A 24,581-nucleotide genomic window follows, 5' to 3' on the forward strand; every position below is an offset into this window, starting at 1 on the left:
TCAGATTGTATGGAGAGGGGGAGAGAGAGAGAGAGAGAGAGAGAGAGAGAGAGAGAGAGAGAGAGAGAGAGAGACAAAGACACAGAGAGAGACAGAGAGACAGAGAGCTGTTTACCCAAGCCCTAATCCAAAACCCGTTTAATGACTAACAAGTGCTACCAGACATTACACTAAGCCATCAGGTATAAAACTAGGACACAGTGTTACTTCAAGGGAGCCTGATGTGTTCCCTGACCTCAAAATAAAGCTCCTTCTTTCCAGTTGGAGCTGGCTGAAATATATGTCCCTTACATTTTTATGTATCAAACCCATTTCCCCATTTTCACCTCTAGATTTTAAATTTTCACAGAAATAAACTTTATGCATATCATACAAACAGTAGGCTGTGCTGTTGAAAAGAATGTAGGATTTTGTGGTCTGCCTCTCTCTACCATTGTTCTTTGCTCCTCTCTTTTTAAAATAATTATTGGCATATATTAATTAAACAAAATGATGGGGCTCTTTGTGATAGTTTCACATATGCATTTGTTACACATTTTCTCTCACAAGTAGAAACAGGAAACAAAAAAGCCACGAAGATAGAAGAAAAATTATTAATAAAGAGAAAAGTGTATCATTGTTCTTTGGCCACCTATCACAGCATGTTTGTTTGTTCTTAATGTTTTTTTCTTAGTGTCGTTTACTTACACAGCCAACTTCTCTTGCAGATGGAGTTACAAGAATGACTTTCTTCAGTTTCTGTTTCACCACATCCTTATTCTATTCAAACCTCAATTAAGGGTTGGAGGTAAGTCTAAGTGATAGATCACTTTCCTCGCATGACCAAAGCCCTGGGTTTGATACCCAGCAACAGAAACAAAACAGTAACAATGGTTAAAAGAATCAGTCCAAAAATGATAAATTAGTAATCCACTGATTTTCCCTCTGCATTTACCATGCATAATTTCCTACACTTTTTATTTCTCTGAAGTCTATAAAACTCATGCAACATGGACTCAGTATATACATACTATACATTCCTCCATATGAGGAACTTGAAGAGAAATAGTATGAAGGAATCTTCCTGGGATTAAAAACCTGGCTGGTGCTATAGAGAACAAAGAAAAAATACTTTTTCATATTTTCTTGTTATAAATCCAAGAAACATTCAGATATGAAGGCTACTAATTTTTACATTGGGTTTAGAGGGGGGGAAGCAATAGAAGGCAGAATAAAGACAAGGAACATATCACAGAAACCAGTCTGGATTGGACCCCTAGCAAGGCCATAACCTTGATGGAGATGGAATCCACTGGACAACATCCTTGGAGAATAAGGAGGACATGCAATAAATGGAGAGTCAGCTTTCTAGGAAAATCTTACTACACTGAAAACTGTTCATCTCCTTATCGGTTTATCAGGTCAAAAACGGTTTATACAAGACGGGTTTCCATTGGTTTGCACATCTGAAATGCTGAGGGTGAGGGCCAGCCAGCTTCAAGTGTGCCTCTGTATGCAAATTCAAAGAATATGAAACAGACCTACTTGTTACATCTTTGTCCTCTGTCCTCTGAATTTCGAATAATTCTTAGACCCTGTGCGTTACGATGGATCTACTCCTTTTACCTTCTCAATTCCAAACACAATTTAATAAATAAATGAAGCAACTTTTTCAGATATGGTCAAATCTTGAACACTAATCTAATTGGCTCTAATTAGCTGAGAAATACTCTATAACTAAACCTTAGTGACCAGAATGACTAAAGATAACAGGACAAGGTGAACCAGAACCACCCATACAACTGAACATAGGGCTACTCCCACATACGCATCACTGAGTGATAATAAGAAGCTGACTGAGGATACAGAGAGAATTCTCAGTGTATCTGCTTACACCACCATTACTGTTTGCAGTTCTACACACTGTACTGGGAACTTTCATGCATCTTTCGAGGTAATCCAAAGCAATCTTACATTTCTTTTCTTTTCTTTTTGCCTTACAAAATGAAAACATTTTTGCTTTAGCTAATGAATACATTTACCATAGGCAATTGGTATATATATATATAAAACACACGTTAATTTCTGTTCTTTTTTGGTTGGTTTCTTTAGTCCCCTACCGTTCACACGCTTCCTTGTTCTTTCCCACTCTCAATCGCCTTCCCATCATAGAAAGTAGGCATTTTCATTACCACCCCATTTTACATAGAAGAGTACAGAGCCTAGAAAGTGAAGAAATTTTTCCAGTTTTTGTCATTAAAAAGCCACGTCACAGAGCTGATCCTGTTCAGTTTTATTTCTATGGCTCCACATCTTTAAATATTGCTTGATAAATGTTGCCTGAACACAGTCTAGAAACTTCGGAAATGTGACTACCTTAGCTAATGTACCTAATGTGCCTAATGTACCCAGTGGCGAGACAGAAAGGAAAACTGTAAAATTTGATATCATTTTCAACTATTCAACCCGAAGGTCCTAATTAGTGCTGCTCTAAGAAGCTGAATCTAGCTTTTATTCTTCAATGAAAAATGTGACTAGAAACACATATGCTAATTTTAACAATTAAGACTAGCCCTGGAGATAATGTATTAACATTTTTCAGAGGTAATAAACTCTTGGGATAAAGCCAATACTACTTACCACTGACAATAGAATAGTCACAGTATATTCAAAGATGAATTTGTAGCTGAATTGGAAAGTGTGCAGAATCACAATCAGGAAAATTACTGCAAAGTCCTTAAGTCCAGGAAGTCTAGGAGTTACTGCTAGAATTAAATTGCATAACGTCTCCATCAGCCACTCAAGAAGACAAATGCGGTCACATGGAAATGGAACTTTCAGTGTTATGGGAAATACTAGTCTATATTAGATGTTATGCCTAAATTCATATAGCTCACATCAGATAGGATAGATAACACATTTTTAATGAAAAAAAATGGAGAAACAAAAATCTCTTATCGAATGTGAAATCTGGTGTGTTGTACAAGTGGATGGTTACTTTTAAAACTCAAAACCTACTGAAAGTCTAAATGAGGATATGTGGGTTGATTCTGTGAAAACACTACTGGGCAATATTTGATATATTTGCCAGAGGCCATATTTTTGTCTTCTTAATTGAAAAGAATACTATAGTTTCAGTTAATTAATGCATCTGGGTGAAGAAAAGTAGGTATAATAAGGAAATTTAAGGTGTCATGGCCAAAAATTATGGTGAGAAGAAAATAAATAAGACAAAATACATGGAAATAGCAAATTAATGAAAAGAAAAAGTTGTTTTAATAACCTAAATTGAATATTTCACAACACAATTACTGAGCAAGCCTTTGTAATCTTGCCTTTAACTTTTCTCTATTCAGTTATCATCAACCTCCAAGTTTTATGTTCCACATGACATTAATGGCTAAATCTCTCTCTCTGTCTGTTTCTTTCTCTGTCTCTCTGTTTCTTTCTCTGTCTCTCTTTGTCTCTGTCTCTCTCTCTCATCTTTTCTCAAGTAATAGTTCTTAATACACCTCAACATTTAGGACTTTACATTAAAAATTAGTTAATATAGAAATGCAAATTTTAGAGTGGCTAACATATTTATATTTCTATTCTAAATATGGTGGTTTAAAATAATCTACCATTTATTTTCAGATTGGAAAAGAAATCTTTCACTGACAGATGAACTGTAATGACCAGATGGTTTCCCTGGAAGTAGTCTTGGCTATTCTTTTGTAAGGAGTATTCATTACAGAGAGGTAAGCCTGGTGATATCACCTCTTAAAGCTACACCATTACATCAGTCTCAAATCAGGAGAACTGTAATTAGCAAAGTTTACCAGCAGAATAGTCACAGCTTGTTCAAAGGTGGCTAGCTGAAACTGCAAAGTGTGTAGAGCCATAATCAGTAAAATTATTACCAAAATCATTAAGACTTGACAATCAATATATTACCGCAGAATTAAACTGCATGATGCCTCCATCAATTCATAAAGCAAGACTGTAACAAACACTTCCACATGGAATTGCAGCTTCCAGCGTTATCAGAGATGTTGTCTTTCTGAGCGATGACCCCTAACACCAAACAGCTGGCGTCTGAAGGGATGGATAAGTCATAAAAATAATTCTAGTGAAAGGAAAAGGCAATACAGGTAAATATGCCATCTAAGTACAAAATATGGAAGCTATTTTTGACTGCAGAAGTTATAGAAATGGTTATTAAGTAGTGAATGACAGAAAATATGGGCATCTACATAATAGGGAAGCAAAAGAAACAGAAAAGCTCAATATACCACAATATACAATGAAAGTTTAAATAAAAATTCATCACAATAAAAAAAATTGCCATTGATCCCCATCCACATGTTCCTCTCACTTCAGACACACTTATTCTGGGATTCTCTCTACTTTTGGAAGCATTCTGGGAGTCTTTTTTAACACATGTTTTTACAACATATGATCAAAAATTCAGCAAATGCTCTTGCTGTGTGCACTCAATAGCAGGGCAGGCTCATGAATTATTAGGTGCATCTCCATCCACATTATCACCAGACCTGGCACTATGTGACTTACTCTTTCTTACAGTCAAAGTGACCCCAAAAGATAAACACTTTGACTTGATTCAAGTCATCAAGGCAGCCAGGATAGTGCAGGGCAGGGACTCACGAAAGAGAATTTGCAAAACTGCGTCAGAAAGAGGCAAGAAGGATGGAATAAATTTGTTGCAAGTGACAATTAAGTATGCTGAAGGGAATTAATAGCAATATGTCTTTTACTGTAAAATATATTTTGCAATTTAACGGCTAAAATGACACCTTCATCAAGCAACCTCATTTTTGTTTTTGTTGTAGATATCACTTTTGTTGCCAACTTTAAATAAAGTCATCACAAACAAGATGATAGGTTGCCTTGGTTCTCAAAGACTGACGCTTCTGATACTGACTGTAACATTATAAAGCGGCACATACTCGACTGAAAGAAAGCACAGGAGAAGCAATGCTGGCCAAAGAAAGGAACATCAAACCAGTTCTTTTCTCTTAACCTTCTTCATCTCTGTTGAGTAGCACCATTTAGTGGCTTAATCTTCCCATTTCCCACTTTGCATCACCCAGCGATAACCCCAAATCACTGCAATGTTCAAACGAATTAGTTTACATAAAGGCCTGAGGAAAACATGAGAAGCAGTCTACAGTGAAAAGGTTCCATTAAACATTAAGTCAAGGACAGCCTGGTGCCATGAAAAGCTCATTGTTCTGAAGTTTCACAGGAAAAAAAATGAAAGCAATATCACAAAATTTCAAAATAAGATTGCAGGAGAATAACAATGGTTAGTGTATTGTACATTGTTATTTTCAAAGTAGTTTCTCCTATTCTAAGCCATAGGCATGAAAAATTGAGCAAACAGTATAGGCAGGCACCTTTCTTTTCAATGAAGTAATAACACTTTATAGTACAACTAACTGTTATATATATCCTTTTCCCTTCCTTCTTTTCTCCTTTTCCACATCCCAGTTTCTCTTTCTTTTTGAACATCTTCCTTCCACTTCACAATATCTATTGCACATTCTGGATCCTGTTGACTTTTTCAGCTTCTTATACTCGGGAAACAATACAATGTTTACACTTGAGAGTTTGATATATTTCACTTATCAGTATGGTCTCAAGTTGCATCAATTTCCCTACAAATGCCTCACTTTTATCCTTCTTTACAGCTGAATAGTACTCCATTATGTAAAAAAAAATCACATTTTTTTAATCCATTGCTTGGTTGATGGGTTATTTCCAAGATTTAGCTGTTACAAATTGTGCTGCTATAAAAATGGGTGCACATATATCACTCTGGTACGATGTTTTAATTCTTCTCAGAAAATACCCAGAAGAGGAACATCTGGATCGAATGGGAACTCTAATCCTAGTTTTTTGAAATATCTCCACACCTCTTTTCCATAGTGGTTGCACCAGTCTGCATTCCTAGCAAAAGTGGAGAAGGGTTCCTTCTTCCCCACCACCCTGCCAGCATTTGTCATTGCTTGATTTCTTAATAACAGCCACTTTTATTGGAGTGAGGTGGAAACCCAGTGTTGTTTTAATTTGCATCTCTTGGATGACCAATGATGTGAAACACTGTTTCATACATTTATTTTTCATTCCTATTTCTTCATCTGAAAAGTCTGTATCATCTCAGCTGCCCATTTTGGGATAGATTCTTTGAATTTGGGGCATCTGATTATTTTCAGTTCTTTGTAAGTTCTGACAGGCAGGGGTGTAGTTTTAGTCTTCAGCACGTGGAAAGCCAGTTTTCCAGCACCATTTATTTACAGTCTTTCTTCCAGTGAAATGTTTGGCCCCTTTGTGAAAAACGAAGTGGCTGAGTGCGTTTCTAGTTATGTCTGCATCTTCTCATCTGTTCCACTGGTCTTTAGGTCTGACTTAGACTTAAATCATGGTTCTTTTATCCACCATGTGAGTAACCGCTCCTACATCAGGTTTTCATAAACATCTAATAGTTCACTCTTGCCCTTACTCACACCTGTGAAATTTAAATGCAAACCTAAAAATATTCTTTAAAACAATAAATACAATATTGTTTGTACAAGTTCAGCCATAAATTATTGTTACACCTGTCATCATGACTACTCTTCTGACAACTGATATTACTTATGAGGATATAGTTTGACTCCAAGGAATGAATTCATCACCAATATAGACTCAAATACATGTGCTACAGATTAAGGTAGTATTAAAGTATAAATTTCCATTCATATAGTTTGTTTTCACTTACTTTCAGTCAAAGTCAACTCTTATTACCTGATAAATTACCTAATTCACATCTGACATGCAAAGTTTATTATTTAAATAATGGCGTAGTAAAAAAATACCTTCTGCAAACATTTTAATCACTATAAACTATTGAAATGTCAGTGAAAGGCATGCTAAATGTATTAAACTCTTCATTAAGAATGCAAATTATTCCAATCCTCTTATTTTTAAGCATCATTTTTCCAGATGCAAATGATAAAGTTCCTAAGTTTTGCAAATCATTGAGTTATGGCTTTATTTCCCAAATGTTGTTATTCCAGATATTATTCTCATAACTTTCTTTTATTTCATTGTTTTTTTCTTCCAAGCTGGAGCAGGAAACTGGATGATAAGCAGGAGGGAGAATCAGAGGAAAATATTAATAGAATATAGCAGTCAATTCAACTGGATGGTTGTATATGCACGTAAAGAAATTAACCTTGTCCCCGCAAAAAGTATGACCTTTGCCTATGGTTTCTGGGGGCAGTATTTGTTTGTCAAAGGGACATGAACCAGGCAAAGACTACTAACCATGATATAAGAAGAGATTCACTTGGAGCCTGAGAGCAACTCTATGAGAAATCAGCCAGTCAGGACTACCTATTGCAGCTCCTGTAAAATCTCCACACAGAGTCTCAAGTGAGTTTCTGGGCGAAAACATAGAGGCTCAGGTGAGCTCCTGATTGACAACAATTCATGCATGCTCCCATACCCTGGAGGAGTAACATGCTGACTCTTCATGGTACTTCTGCAGGACTCTGGCCCATGGGTTTCTGCCTTTGGCTGATTTTAACCTGTATCCCTTCTGCAATAATCCATAACGATGAGCAAATAACTTTGAAAGCTGGGAATTTAGCTCAGTGGTACAAGTGCTTGCCTAGCATGAGGTCATGAGTTTGATCACCAGTACAAAAAAAAAAAAAAACTTTCAATAAATTCTTATTCTTTAGAGTAAATCACTGAACAAGACAGTTGTTTTGTGAACCACTACACTTGAAGTTTGTGTCAGAAATGCAAGTTTATGGACTGTGATCTCTAATTTTGTATTTTTCTCAAACTCTGTACAACAGCTAAAGATGACAGTAACCAGAAACTTTAAGAAAAGGACGTAGCCTAGCAAGATGGCACATGGCTGAATCCCAGCACTCAGGAGGCAAAGGCAATGGATTGCAAAGAGGTCAAGGCCAGCCTACACTCTATAGTCAGTTCAAGATCAGTCTGAACTATAAGCAAGGCACTGTCTCAAAGAAGAAAGAGAAGGTGAGGGAGAAGAAAGGTAGAAAGAGAGAAAAAGGATAAAGAAAAGGGCAAAAGAGAATGAAAAGGAGGAGGAGTATGAGGAGGAGGAGGAAAAAGAGAAGGAGAAGAGTGATCTTTTTTTTATTTTACCCACGTTTGTATGATCAGTATATTCTTCTTGGCCAGTGGTAGAGCTGCAACAAATATATAAACCTAAAATTCATTTAGGTTTAGTAAGATTGGCTTTGAAGAAAAACAAACATATGAGCAATGGTCTTATAAAATCATCAATAAAACTCTGATCAAAGTAATCATAGTTGATCAAGCCAAGTATCATATGTAATTCATTCCATTTAAATGTGGAGTAGGCAATACAATATTTTGAAATTTAAAAAGTCTTTATTGAAAACTTTCCTTTACCAGACAATATGCTTAATTCTATACCTTGAGAAAATAGGCCACGCAAGCAGAAAAAAAAAAAATGTAAATTCTTTTCCGCCAGCAAAATAGAAGTCAAAGGCTGGGACATTAAATAGAAGCAGCTTCTGCTTCTCAAAGAGAATGTGACATGGAGTGAGAAACGTGTCAGCCAACATTTGAGTCAACTATAAGGGAGATGATGACTCGCAAAGTTACAGAACAGGAAACAACAAACATAACAGTGTCAGCAATGCCACTGTGGTAGTATTACTTTTTAGCCTTTCTATATTTTACTACAAGTATCATTCCATACAGTAATTAGCTAAAATGGTACATCACTTGTTTCTAACCACAATCTGAAAATAATATAGCTTTATAATTGTCTACCATCTGGTGCTTACCTGCAATTAATTCATGCCTGCAAGGTTCAGTCCAAACTACTTAAGTTTAAAAAGGAATTGATGTGAGTAAGTGTATAATGGAGGATAGGAAGAAGGGACTTGTTTAGGCTTTGCTCTTTCTGTGAAAGATGAAAATAGGTCCTCCTCCTCCAACTCCCACCCAGGTACAATCGCTTGGGAAAACTCAGGTGGTATTACAAGCCTTTGCAAAATATGTAAAGCTCAAAAAGAGCAAAACCTTAAAAAATTAAATTCAAAAGTAGATAATTAAAGCTGGAAGCCCTGGGTTCGGTCCTCAGCACCAAACCTGAAAAACAAAAAAATATACACACAGACACACACAGACACAGACACACACACACACACACACACACACACACACACACACACACACAACCACAAAAGAAAAGTAGATAATTAACAAGCTTTTAAAAATTAGGGACATTGTCCAGATAAGGTAAAAATTGTCAAAAGATCTATTTCAATAGGTTTTCATTTATCACAGTATTTCCTGAAAATGGGATTTAAAAAAGTTTCTAACATCTATAAGCTTCTTTTACATGAGAACATAAGGCCTTAGAGAAGTTTTATTTTCTCCACTAATATTGAAATTATTTTTTACTTATAATCAAACATCACAGTCAATTGAACAAAACAGTTGAAAACTTGAGTGTAGAAAATCATTTTTGAAAGAAATTAGAGAAGATACAAGTAGATGGAACAATAACGCATGTTAATAGAGTAGACTGCTTAATATTGTTAAAATGCCAATATGACTCAATTTACATCTTCAAAGCAATTATCAAAAATTCCAACTTTTTGCAAAAATAGAAAAATCATAATAAAATTATATGAATTTTCAAATGACCCTAAATAGTCAAAACAGGAAAAAATAAAGAAGCTAATAAAGCTGTAAACCTCTTACTCTCTGACTTTAACACATATTACAAAACTATAGTATTCAACTGGCGTGGTACTGGTTTAAAGACAGACATACAGACAAGTGGAACAGACAGCCAGAGATAAGTCTTCACACTCATGGTCTCATTACCGTCAGCAAAATGCAGAGACCACACATAGCAAAAGACAGTTTCACTGGAAGTGATGTTGAGGACACTAGACACACATATATGCAAAAGAAGGCAATTGGACCCTTGCCTTACAACAGTGATGGCAAACCTATGGCACTTGTGCCAAGCTAGCAGGTTCACCCTCACTGCTTTAAAAGGTTCACCCTCACTGCGTTACACCCTATACAAAGACAACTCAAAGCAGTAAGTCTCCTTTAAGAAAACACAAGTACAACTTTATGACATTAGCATTTGGCAATGACTTCTTTCACGGAAGACAACAAAAGCAAAAATAAATGAATAGGAGACTTCATCAAATTTTAAAAATTCCATATATCAGAGGAAACAACCACAACGTGAAGAGGTAACCTACAGAATCAAAGACACTTTGATATCTGGTAAAGGGTTGTTATCAGGTTATCTATGTCACTTTTACAACTCTACACCAGAAAGGAAAGACAAATAACAAGTTAAAAATGGGCAAAGGAATTGAATTGACATGTCTGTAAGAAGATATACAAATAACACTTTACCAAGTTTGTGAAAAGATGTTCAACATCACTATTCATTATGGAAATACAACTCAATACCCAAGGAGATACCATCTCATACATAGTGGGATAGCCAGAGATTCTCAAGTGTTGATAAATATAGAGAAAATTGAAATTGATATACAATAACATTGCAGCTATGAGAGAGAAAATGAAGTTTCCTCAAAACATTAAACATAGAATTACCATATGATCCAACAGTCTCATTAATTACCTAAAAGAACTAAAATTTTTGAAGACATATTTATATACCTATATTTTTTGCAGCATTGACCACATAACCAAGAAGTGGAAATAACTAAAATGTCCATCAATCTATGAATAGATTTTTAAAGGTGACATAAATGCACATAACAGAATTAGGCATTAAAATGAAGCAAATTCATATGCAACAGCATGAATGGACACTGAGAACATTTTGCTCAGTGAAATAATCCAGTGACAGAAAAATCCATTCATATAATTTCATTTATATGAAGTATATACAGTAGTCAAACTCAGAGACAAAATAAAGAATGGTGGTTGCCAGGAGCTGAGAAAAAAGAGAAAGGGAACTGTTCAATGTGTATATAGTTTTGGTTTTTCAGCATGAACAAACTTCCAACAATTTGTTGCACAACAACATGCATATGTTTAACACTATTACGAGGTACCCTAAAAAGATGTTAGTTTACTTTATTTTACAATGAGAGAAAAAGTAATTGTGAGTTTCTACTATCATATACTTTCTCAGTCAAGCAGCCATTTAGGATGAATTAAATACAAAAATATGAGGCCTAAATATCATTGACAGGAAGGAACCAAAGAAAGTGTCCCTATGGAATGGAAAGAGAAGGCAGCAAGCGGGTTCCAGCTGCCGGCATGCAGGGACTCAGGTCCTGAACAAGCTGCATGGCCCAAGATCTGCTCCAGGCAATAGATGAAAATAAAATCCTTCTATGCAACAAAGTAAGCAAAGTCAGGCTAGCTGCTGTATCAGAGGCTAAGATAGAATTTTTCTACTGCAACTCCAAAAATGTTGAACTAAAAACTGTTGCTACAATCTTGCAAGATGCAGCCATAGACTCTCATGAGAGTAACTGGACCAAATCACTCCAAAACCCAAACCCAGATCTCATAGCAATATTACACTACAATAGGAGCCTCTAAAGGTATCTTTTAAAATCTTATTCTAAACTTGGAGGCTTTGTCGAAGCAAGAAAAATGATGTTAAAAATCAGAGTGAGACCCAGAGGAAGAAGCAAAAAGGGAAGCAAGACACAAATGTACTCTAGAGAACAAATTCTTAGACAGTTGAAGAGAAAATTCTAAATTCTAATCTAAACTAAATCAATTTTTAACATGCAAGAAACAAAATCAATGACTAAGTTTTGGTCGCGTAGTTGAGTGTTAGAGTGTGCTTGCCCAGCATGAGAAAAGCTTTGGGTTCCATTTCGATTACTGCAAGGAAAACAAAGTAATTAAAATATGAATTCAAGGTGTGACAGTGTATGTTAAGAAAGCTCAGAGAGATGGATGAATTAACAGCTTTCTGTAAAAAGCAGAGGAGCCAGATAATAAAAACAGAAAACAGTAAGTCAAGAACAGGAGACATTAAACAGGAACTACCTAACATCTAAAAACAAGAAATACTGTGATTGAAATAATAAAACAAATGGTGTGTGTCTTTCTCTGATGCCCAAAATTAGGGAAGGGAAGCTTTATTTCTTATAATTTTGAAGGTTTCAGCCCATATTGAGTTGGCTCCAAGGCAGGGTGGCATGGCGGGGCCACTATTCATGGCTCCCAAAAAACAGCAAGAGCAAAACATGCAAAAAAAGAAAAAAGACAGGTCTACTTCCTGCTCTTACACAGTATGATGGCTCTGCCCCTGGGTAAGTGTAGCACTCACACATTAATCCCAGTGCTAGATCAATGAACCAATCATGAACGCTGGATCCAGCCATGTGATAATTACAAGAGGCTTGGAGTAGAGGGAGGCATCTAAACACAAACCATAACAGTGCACAATCTAGACTAGATACATTTGGAAGTTTCTAACTCAAATTGTGTAAGTATTACCAGCACCAGGAGATTGGAAAGCAAGAAAAAGGAAGAAAATGTATACAGGAGACGAGTTAAAATTTTCCACAACTGGAAAAATATGGTTATTTGGATTATAAGTACATTTCAAATTGCAGACTGAGTTTTCAGAACATTAAGTATAGAGAGAAACATTTTTTTTTTACATTTTAGCAGCGATTACCTATCCGGGAAAGAATATGAGATGAGTATCAAACTACCTGCAGTCAAGAATGGATGCCAGAAGCCAATGGGATATAAATTTCTCAGTTCAAGGAAAAATAATGTTCTACTAGAAATCGAAACTTAAGTTCAACACTTAAGCTCAGTGGTGTAGCTCCTGCCTGGCAAGTACAAGGTTCTGAGTTCCTGGTACCAAGAACAAAACAAAACAAAACAAAACAGCTGAAGTTCAAATGTCAAAGGAAAGAATTCATTTACGTGAAGTGAATTAACAGATTCTCATCTATAAAACAATGAAAGACGTACACTAGAAAGTAAACTCACACCAAATTGCACATACATGCCCATACACATACCCACACACATGCCCAATGTATAGCCACAGAATGTATTATAAAAAGTGGTATAATTGCTGAAATTACTATCTTAAAATACAACTAATTGAATTTGCAAAAAGATTAGAAGTACTTATAAATGTCTAGGAAAACATCCTAGAGCCTAAGCTATCTGGAAGAAGAGAGAAACACAAAATACTCCCCAAGCTACATAATTATATATGGACAAAAATATAGACAAAACCACTGAAAGAACAGAAATGTAGTTTCTGATTATACAATAGAATAATTTACAATGAATAGCAACTTCAATGATGCAACAAAAGTAAAAAATAAATAAATAATAGATTAAAAACCTGAAAACTACAGTGAGAAAAAAAAGAGTCCAAACACAACCAACAGTTTCACCAAACATGCATGAGTTAAAGTGGTCTACTGAAATACCAATATTTCAGAATGTATCTTTACTGCTAGCTCCTTATTAGTTAGTCCATCTTTACGCTTCTCCTGCCTCTTGGTAAAGAAGAGGACACCAGAAGGAACAAGGGAATGAAGTTCAGGCTGAAATATGAATGAAAGGCAATTAAATGATACTAGGTAAATGCTACCAGTTGTGTATGTCTCTTAGACCCTCAATCAGCTTCTTAGGACCTCTTTAGTTGGCCCAAGCAAAATCTATTCCTGAGGATACCACAATTTAGGCTCCTTTTGATATACTCAAGTACAATTTTTTACAGGAAATAAGAAATTGCTATTCAAAGAACTGTAAGCCTTCACGCATATAAACTCACCTTGGGGTAGCCAAGATTTACTCATCAGAGAACTCCAGCCCCACCTGCCTGCTGCAGCAGGACACCCAGAGCAGCAATAGCATCAGTAGCAAAGGTGTGAGGAGTCCTCTGCACCTCAACACTGGCCCTTGTTAGCCCTACTGCAGAATCCACAGACCTACGCTCCCTGTCTAAAATTGAAAATGAGTATCTATCCCAAATAGCCCTAATCAGAAAGAGGGTAGTTCTGAAAGTAGAGACCTACATGATCAATGTCAGTGATGCTACACTTTCTAATTAAAGGAAAATTATTCATAGGACCACATAAAACCATGGGCAGGAACAAGCACCATAATTCTCAGTATGAGGCAAGTCTAAGTAGGGAGGAGCACTGAAAATCTAGATATCCCAAACAACAGTAAGTGATCACTGACTTTATTAAGGTATTAGTTCCATTGCACATAAGCCTGTGCAGCAAAATTCTCAATAAGTTTCTTAAAATTCCCCCTATGCTATGGTGTTCAAGCCCGTGTCTTAATGCACTTTTTGAGTTTGTTATTTGTTTCCTTGCTTTTCTGGGTTTTTTTGGTACCGAGGATTGAAGCAAGCACCATCACACCGAACTACATCTCCACCCCCTATTTTCAAGATAAAGTCTCATTAAGTCTCTAAACTGTTCAGTTGCTCAGAGTGTGTTTACATTTGAGATCTTCCTGTCTTAAACTCCCTTGGTGCTGAGACTACAGGTGCACACCATAAGTGGTCTTAACCTCAGTATAAAACAAAGAGAGAAAACATTGTACAGGGTGAAATCTTCCTGATTTTCCCATGATTCCCATACACACACAGACACACTACCACACACCACACACACGCACACACACGCAAATGCATACACATACATGCACAGGCACACACAAAAACACAGTGTCCTGTCTACAATACAGAATGTCAGATTTTTCTTTTTTCTTAAGTTTTGGTAGTCAATGCTAGCCCAATGATATGAACTCTATAGTTCATGACCTTTCAAATAGCAAATCTGTAATACGGTCTACCTTTAGTTGCCTAGTTGATGACTAATTAAATTCTTAAAAATCAACTGCTATTGTTTTCAAATGTTTTTGTAAAGTTTAACTAACCAAAATTATTCAAAACAATCTGTTGTCTCTCTTTTAATATTTGGATTCTTTCATTAAGATAACAACTGGGCATAAAAAATCAATAAAAGAGTGACACTACAAAGAATGAATGTTTCATACTTTGACTGAAAATGCATTTATCTTTAAGTATTTTTTGAGCCCTGACTTAAGAATGTACATGAGCACATACGGTATATAAACATACATTAGATTTGTGCGTGTTCAGAAGTAAAAATAGCACCTTTAATTCCTGCTTAAAATATACTTTCATTTTAAAGGACACATAATAATTATTCATAATTATAAGGTATAGCATAACATTTTAACACATGTGAACCATGCACAATGACCAGATCAGGATTATCAACATATTTATCATCTCATTCATTTATTATATCTTCATTAAGAACATCCAAACTATATTGACTTCAATTCCAATATGAATGACAGATGTATTGCTAATAAGCAAATATAACATCCATAGAGATTCATTTACTTGAAAGGCTGAGAGAGCCTAGTAAAACTATCCAACATCTAATTTACAATCAAGTAGACATATGTGAACATCCTAAATAATCTTGTATAAGGTACTGAGATCATAGAAAATAATGGTGAAAATCTGTACTGTGATTTTTGAGAATGTTTTTCATTAACTGCAGATGGGCACTCTTACATGAGAAAGCAGAAATTGTATATATACAACATTGAATACAACCACATTTGGTTGGGGCATAAATTAGTATTTCAAGAGTGAGATAAGCATCAAACAGTGTTAAGTGCTTTAAGACCTAACAGAGCTTACAATGTAGCCATGTAATTTTGTCAGTTTTAGATTTGAAAGAGGTGTTAGTCATGATGGTAGCCAACATCAGAAACCAAGCTAAATGAGAAAAGTGATTTATCCAAGGGCACATTTAGATATTAACTGAAATGCCAATGATACACACATATTTATGCCCCTAATCCAGACCTCATCCCAAGTTCACTGCCTTTTAATTAAACAGTTATTCCAAGAATATGACACATAGATCCTACACAGTTTGATTAAATACAAATAAAATCATAATATATTCTGAAAATTCTTTCTCACAATAGGACAAAGAAGATTCTTGGAAAACTCAAAGAATTTTCCTTGCTGATCCATCTTTGGTGCTTGAAGGATCAGTAAAGAGTGAAGGAAAACTGTCTCACTCCTCAAATTAAACAGAAAGTTAAAATTCAAAAAATGGGGTATGCTCTAAAAGAAGAATTTAAATTTAAAGAATTTCCACCACATGGAGGGTAAGTAGATCTTTCCCGTTCAATAGGTCATGGTCTGTAACATTCTAAGTTACAAGTTCCTCATTAAAATCTTGAAAAACTGGATTAAAGATGACTTAAACTTACAATTTGTTTCCCTAGAGTAATGGCTACAGTATTATCTCAGTACAAGTTAACAGACACCCCTCCCCCCCCACACACACATGCAAAGGTACTCACTGAGCTGTAGAGATAACCTTCACCATTCATGGCCACATAGAGGCTGGCTTTCACCCCCTGAATGGCCACCACACGCAGCCCCACGGGAATTAGATTGAAGAGAGCTGGAGGGGCAAGAAGAAGAGAGGAAAGGGTTAGTGACCTACCGAATGCATTTAACCTGCTTCTTACAACAATTCTTTTGAGAATTAAAAATCTATTAATCAAAATTCATGGGCTAAGAATGAGGTCAACGGGCTTGTTGTCTCTATGACACCATTCTGTACCCATGTAAATTTGAGTAAGTTCTATGATTCATTCCTCGTAGATTTGAAAGTCCAGGATTCCTCTCAAAATGAATATGTACTCTAGTACTGTAAGATGATTCTTGCTAACAAACAAATAATTGCAACCAAAAAAATTCTCAATAGTAGGCAACAAATTTGTATTCTGAAGTAAGAAAATAAGACATTTAAAATATATGTTAGGACTCTTCAATGTCAGTGTTTTCCCTACGGTCCTGAACATTATGTTAAGCACAGAAAATGAACGTTAAAATCATAGAACCATTGAAGCAACTGTGGGCACAGTTTTTACTTTCGTATTTCTACTGCTGCATGTAAATACACATAAATGGCTGGACATGACTGATAAATAAAACATCCAGGGGAAAGGATACATTTGTAAGAACATTTAAAAATCTACTTGATGAATTTAATTCAGCATCATTAAATGAACTGGGAATATTCTTGTACTCTTTAAATATTCATGCTATCTATAGGTTTATTCGAAAAAAATCACAAAACAAAAATAAATTTTTAAATATTATGTATGTTTCTAACAATATACTGCCATGAAATTTTTGCTTTCATTCTTCTAGTTATATTTAAATTACAAAATGAGCATAAGAAAAACACATTATACCTACACTGAAAAATTTATATTACTTATGACAGGAAAGGAATGATAAGGTTAACCTCTGTAGGTGATATTATAAATATGAATGCAATACCTTATGACTGTATGCATAAGAGAAAGTCTCTGCAGTTCATTTTAATATCCTAACTTAGATCTTATCTGTGACTTCTACAGATTAAATTTTTATCAGTTCTGATCCTCTTGATTTTGAATATAAAATACACATAAATTAACCCAAGCGTTACTATTAAATAGAAAAGTCTCTATTTTTCTGGGATATCTAAACTTGGAATAGTAAACTACACATGCACACAGAGACACAAAATACACAAAAACACAGAGTATTTGGATTTCAGTTAAATGTTCAGTTAAGAGTAGAGTTTATCAAGCCTTAGACTAGATGTTTACCATCACCCCATTCAATTCCTACCTGTTGACACTAACTCAGTTTCTTTGCATCTTTAAATATATTTCCTCATTCATCATGAAAAATCTTAGTGGGTACTTAAGGTTTTTATCGTTGGCCTAATTTAGCTGTGAATTAGTTCTTGTTGTTTCTAGATTTTTACCGGAGTCCTTGTGGTACTAAAACTGCCTAAGCAATTCAAGACCTTGAAGTCTAGGACAAGGGCTAAGAATATTGGGGAGAATAAGCTAAGGCATATGGAACAACCTGATACAGTGTATAATTTACTTCTATAATTAAATGTAATATATGCACTCTCTAAATATTCTCTATGCTACAGAAGTTCAGGAAAATGGAGGATCTGTGTATGCTGCGTTACTCAGGAACTGCTTTGCAGAGAATGTAGAATCTCTGTTGACACCTAGAGAAGGAGCAGTGAAGAGCAAAAAGGCATTTTAACAGGGCAAGCAGTTAGGTAGTTTTGCAAACTCATGAGTTGCCAGAAAGGACTGGGAAACTAGAATATTTAATTCATATTGGGCAGAAATACAAATAAAGTAACGATAAATAACTGAGAGTCTTTCTATTACAGATCCAGACTTTAATCAGAAATGAAACAAAATGTTGCCTACAACAGCCACGCAGATTATACAACAACTGAAAAAGCAACACAGTTATAAGAATGAGAGAGACTGGATGATAACACAGTTGCTGAACCAACCACTCAGTTATGTGGTGCCAATTCATTCATGTACCCTACTTGCCTTCATTTTTGTTATCTATAAAATAAGCATAATAACTCCTACTGCATGGAGTTTACAGCAGAGCCAAACTCATTACCATGTTCCTGAAAGTGCTTCATTAACAGAAATGTGTTCTCTTCACCCATGTAAGTTGTTTGTAGATAACACTTGCTTTTTCTGATTGGCAAGCAACATTATCTGTCACAAGACCGACATAAAAACTGATCCAGTTCCTCAGTAACATTTTTGATTTTATATTTAAAAACTTGCTGAATATTTTAAAAGATAATACTTCAAAGCTGCACATTTTTCCATCCATCGACACATTTTCTCCTCAGCCATTAAAGCTACAACCGAATGTTGATTAATTTTAGGAGGACCAACACATTCAGGGAGGGGATTCTGGTAAAATTATATTTGAGAGAAGGTTTTCTGGCTCTCCATTATCTGTCTAAGACAACATATTCCCTCCTTTTTTTTTTCCCTTTAAAATTCAATGTCCTTGAATATCCCTTCTTGTCTTCTTCTAAATTAGATGTTTTAGCAGGATTTCCCCACACGTGCTGTAACTAGAGGGAGCTTCCCTGGGATCAGTATGGCCAATCACTTATAGGCAGATGGTTCTTAATACATTTGAAGAACATTTTCTTGAAAACAGCTTGTGGGTCTCCCTTGCCTCCCTCCTGCACCCTGTGTTTGATTGCTGTTAGGATGGCAGTGTGTCTGCATCTCTCCAGACCATGTAAACAAGGGCTATTTCGGCATAAGCAAGGGCAGGACAGCTGAAAGGAGCTGAGTTCCTCGGAGTTTGGTGGGGATGTGGCAGAACTCAAGTATTCATTTGCCAAGATCAAGCTTTTATGAGAAAAACCAAGAAATTATTTTAGTCTGCATAATGCAGAGCCATCCCTAATCCTCAGTGATACAGACTGCCAGGGAAAGCAGCATTAACCTCGTAAATACTAATTAACTGTAAGGTGCTTATATGCTGTAAATAAAAGCAGATAGTGTAAAACATCATATGCAAAGCTAGTTCTTTTCAGAGAGAGTAAGGAAATCCAAAATTTTGCACGGTGTCTAGAAGTACTTTCTAGAACAAATACTAAAAATATTGGTTCACATGGTTTAAATACAGAGGGAATAAAAGGGAAAGACTTTTCTATGTGGAGAGTTTAAGAAAACTGTAAAGCTAAGTAGGGTCAAAACCAAGACACTTGTGAAAAGTCTTACCCAAGCAGCAAGGTGACAGTGACTTTCAGACCACCTGCCATGGAAAACTAAGCCCATTAGAAAAATCGGTGAACACTTTGAAATGAGACTTTTCTGTGGCGAAGGCTAGTAACAGTTCTCCTCAAGAGTCTTAATCCGCCTCCTTAAAGCCCCCAAAGTGGCAAATGGCTTACTGTTCTCTCTTCAGCGTAGCTCACACTGGTTCTAGCTCACAGAAGCCTTTTGCTATTCAGTGACAATTCCTCCTCACCCTGATCTTCCTCTGCAGCCCAAAAGCCACTATTAAATGCAGTAGTGGACTCCTGACCCAACACTATTCTTCAAGTTCCTTTCCTCTAGCCACGATCCTGCTAAAATCTCAGGTGAATCCTCCTTGTATGTAATGTCCTGTACAACCTGGCACCAGTCCACAGGTGCAGTTTATCATCTGCCACCCATTCCATTCACCATTCAACAGACATCACAGATACTTCAGCATTTCCAAAGTTCCTTCCCGTCACCTTCAATGAGGCTGGGCTTTGCGCTCTGTCTTTTTCTGCAAACTCTGTCTTCCCACTTACAAATCTGGCCAAAATTTTCATCCTTTAAAGTCCACTTTATTCACCTCCCACATGAGTCTTGTTCAAACCCCTCAGAGAGAATGCTAACCTTTCCTGAATTGTCTGTTTCTTGTACATATATTTCTGCAGTGGCATTTGGAATATCTTTTAGGAGTATCCAATTTATTCTTTTATACTATTGTCTCCATTCATATAATACAAGATCCTTAAGCATAGTCTCTGCAGTGTCTGGCCTGGTTACAAGTAACATAGCTTATGTTTAATAAACATAACCAGTTATGAAGGCCATGAAAAGTCATGCTACTTCCTGGAATTTAGGTTTCCTTATTCAAGTACAAATTTTTTAAAGAAAAATAAATTTAAACTTAAAGTTTCTCAGCCTAGCACTCAGTTACAGGCAGTCACAACATAGATTTTTGCTACAAGACACTGTTCACTCTAATGTATTTATTTATTGCTTCTAGTAATTTGATCCTTCTCCTGTCTTCTAAATTCTATGTTTTTGCATATTTTTATTCAACTACTTGGAATGTCATTCTTCTCATATTTTCATACTAAAAACCCTGCCACGCTTGAAATGACACATCGAACACCAAATGCTTTCTCTTGCTGATCAGCTGCCCTAGTCATGGATCCAGACTATATTTATCACAATTTATAATTATCTTCTTTAAAAAAAGATGTTTCTTCTCCCAGTCACAACTAGACGGTAAGTTCTTCCAGCAAGGATCATGTCTAAACTATGATGGTGTAGTAAGTGTGGTAGGTGGGAAGAGGAGACAGTGGGGATATATTTTACTTACACTTGGAAGCCAGACAACATTTTTGAAATAAAAAAATTATATGCCAGATAGAATACAAGTATCTAATTAGGTATTTGAGAGTCATCTCAATTCCATCCTTTTCAGAAGGAGTATTTCATTCTGACCTAAATTGTAAAGTTGACTCTGCTATTTTGAATAGATGAAATAGAACTGGAAAGCTTGATCTCCGTATAGCAAACTCAACCATGGAAACAGATGGGAAAAATTACAGTGAAAAGAGAAAATAGTATCTTCAAGTGGAAAGGTAAAAACACAAGTCAAAACAATGAAAATAGACCTGCACATTATACACACACACACACACACACACACACACACACGAATCACAGCATGAATTAAACACCTAAATAAGACTCTTGAGATGGTAACACTCTTAGAAGAAAACATAAAGGAAAGGTTTGTTGATAGTGGTAACCATTTCCTGTAGGCAGCACCCAAACACAGGTACCAAAAGCAAAAGCTGACAAAGGGAGACATTTAAAATGAAAAGGCCTTCTGCATAGTAAAGAGGAAATAATGAAGAAAAGGAAAAGATAACTTCAGAATAGGAGAATATATCTGTAAATCGCATAGGAAATTAAGGTTTAATATTTAAAATATATAAAGATCTCCTACAACTCAGTTGCAAAATAGTACACAAATAACTTGATTTAAAAATAGACAAATGGGGCCAGGGTATAGCTTCGTGGCAGAGTGCCTGACTGGCAAGCACACGGTCCTGAGTTCAGTTCCTGGGACCAAAACAACAGATAAATGAATAGATGATAAAAATATGGAAACGTCGAAATAGAATTTTAACAAAAGGAGATATAACAATGGCTAAGAGGTATATAAAGAGGCTTAATATCATTAGTTATCAATGAGTTATAAGCTGTGAAGCTCACATAAACATGTCCAAATTATAATAAAGAATTAGTTTTAGTAACTCGTGTAGGAAGAATTAAATTATAATCTTATGTCCTCTACATAAAATGTATTACAAAATTGTTGCCATATAAAAATATCCAAATATTATGTATCCACAATAATGAGCAATCAATATATAATCTTGAAGTCATCAAGAAATCAGCTTAAATATTTATAATTTACTTTGATTTTTATGGATTTTAGGGTAGTTTTCAGCTTTTTGAAATTTGCTTTTTTATGAGTTATATTTTCTTTCTCCTCATTTTTGTTCCTAATTTTCATTTCATTGTGCTATTTTTTCCAAAGGATACCCTTAATCACAAACCTTTAAAACTACAAAACCTAAGTTAGCTCAAAGTGAAATTTAAAACAAAAAATAAGAGAAAAGCAACAAATGAAAAGTGAAAAACTATGAAGATTGTGTTTATCGAATGCCTACTTTTTCCAAACATCCTGGTAGGCATTTTATTGTAAACTTCACATTTGACAATTTGGCTTTATTTCCAAGTATATAAAAGACCTACTTTTTTTCTACTTTTTTAAATACTACTTTTTAGATACAAACTGAAAAAAACGAGAAAATGAAAAGTGATATCCTAAACCTTACAATTAGACTTTAAGACTGAAATCTCATGTAGAAATTTGTAAGTATCTCAATGATTCTGCTAATTCAGAAGTCATTTATTCTTTCCATAAATACTTACTGAGCACTTATTACATCCCAAATGTCATGACTGTGCTAGAGAAAGATAAACAGAAGCCAGTGGACATGATTCCTGGTGAACACCCCTTAATCTGTAAAGCTTGCCGAGGTTTCCAGTATTCTGTGGGCAAGTTGAAGTCCCTGCAAACTTAAATTTTTATTTACATTGCCTCGGTCTGAGAATTTGGCTCAGTATTTGCTGAATAAATAAATGAATCAGTTTTCTCTTTAAACTTGTTTATTCATAGCTTTTCTAGGTCATATTTGCATAACTGAGCATGTTAGAAAAATTGAAGATAAAATTTACCATTTTCAAATATGGCTTATAATGGAAAAGTCAGAAAACCAGTGTGGGCTGAGATGGCAGAAACACTGGATGCACTGAACTGCCGAGAGGGAAAGCAAGATGCAGAGACACAGAAATCCAGAGAGAAGGGAAAGAGAAGGAAGGAAGGGAGCAGGGACAGACAGAGGGACTGTGCCTGTTTCTGTACTTGTGTAGAGTCAAAAGATGAGCTTGGGAAACCTGCAACAACCAGGAAATTTCACATCATGTAAAATGAAATTAGATCAAAAAACACTATTCAAATGCTATGTTATACTCTCTTAAAGTCTGCTGGCTTATTATCCACACCACAGTATTCTAATAAAAAGTAACAATTCAAAACACAGCATGGCAAATGATGAAAGAGAAGAGAAAGAAAGGAAGAGAGCAGAGATAAAAGTTCATTACAAACTTGGCTTGGGACATGCAAATTCAACGTGGTCCCAACCACGTTCTAAGGACGTATTTTTTATTGCTTGTAATTATGAATACGTTTAAAAGACTTCAGCTGTAAGGTAAAATTCTAGGTTGATTCTTTATGATGGACAATGCAAAAGAAATCAACATATGGCCTATTACAAACCCAAATAGATCAAACAGAATAAAGATATTTATGTTTATAATCTAGACCCAGTTTCAAGACCAATTCTCTTGAAAATCCCTATCATTTCCCACATTTCAGAATGTTCTCAGTAATGATATTTTGTTAATGTGACAATAACATCATCTGATACAGTATCTAAACCTAAGTGCAAATTGGTACCAGGACACTTTTTCCTATAATCCTGTGGTCACTTAATATTTGTCACTGAATATTTGTGAGAGTTTTAGCCCATCAGTTAATTGGGTTTTCCATAGTTGTAAAATTAACATTTTTTTTCACATTTTTCACTTACTGAAGACAATTCTCTATGCATCCTCCCCATTGTCAGTAAGAAGATACTACTACTAGATATCCAGCAACCTAGACCATGACCTAAACTGTTAAATCCTCCAATACAAAATGGCTATATAAACTGCAGTAGAATGCAATGTTCACCTTGGCAAATTAAATAGTTATTCCCTTATGCTAATTCCACAGTCTTCCACGATACAGCACTTACCACACTACTGTTCATATTTATGCATTATTTCAGTGTCCCTGCAAAATAGAAAGTCTTCAAGCATATTCAGTTTGTTTTATTTATTATCATCATTTGCTAGCATCTAGAGTGCATTATATAGTAGAAGCCTAAACAATTGTTGCTACTGAACTATGTGCTCTCAAACTCATGGAAATTAAGGAAAAGATGTGATCACCCTATTCCTTTACCTCTTTGGTCAGAAACACAAGACTGAACTTTAATCCAGAGGACACATCTTTAGGTCATCATCAGTAGTACTAAACCTTAACAGCTTTGTGACTTTGGTGAGTTCAAAATATCTAATCTTTCTTTATGATTAGTTCAGACAATACAAACAAATCATGTCTTAAACCACAAAAGTGAGATAAAAAGCACTGCTATCGCCAGTGGTGTTGCTTTTTGTTCCTGAGGTCTATAAATCTGTATCTTTCCTAATGGAGTTGAGGGTGAAACTGG

General features: G+C 35.5%; 1 protein-coding gene across 4 annotated transcripts in view; it reads right to left on the reverse strand.

Annotated features, from left to right (window-relative positions):
- Fgf12 (fibroblast growth factor 12) overlaps positions 1-24,581 on the reverse strand; it is a 509,492-nt gene that overhangs the window by 150,847 nt on the left and 334,064 nt on the right. For all 4 annotated transcript variants that reach the window (XM_063261238.1, XM_063261239.1, XM_063261237.1 and 1 more), the window contains one exon: positions 16,408-16,511. In XM_063261238.1, coding sequence (XP_063117308.1) covers positions 16,408-16,511 — 104 coding nt within the window. The remainder of the gene's footprint in view (positions 1-16,407; positions 16,512-24,581) is intronic.

The sequence above is a fragment of the Cavia porcellus genome, unplaced genomic scaffold (assembly GCF_034190915.1).
Source record: "Cavia porcellus strain 051 isolate PalLab524CR breed Dunkin Hartley unplaced genomic scaffold, mCavPor4.1 scaffold_14, whole genome shotgun sequence".
In the NCBI taxonomy this organism is placed as follows: Eukaryota; Metazoa; Chordata; class Mammalia; order Rodentia; family Caviidae; genus Cavia; species Cavia porcellus.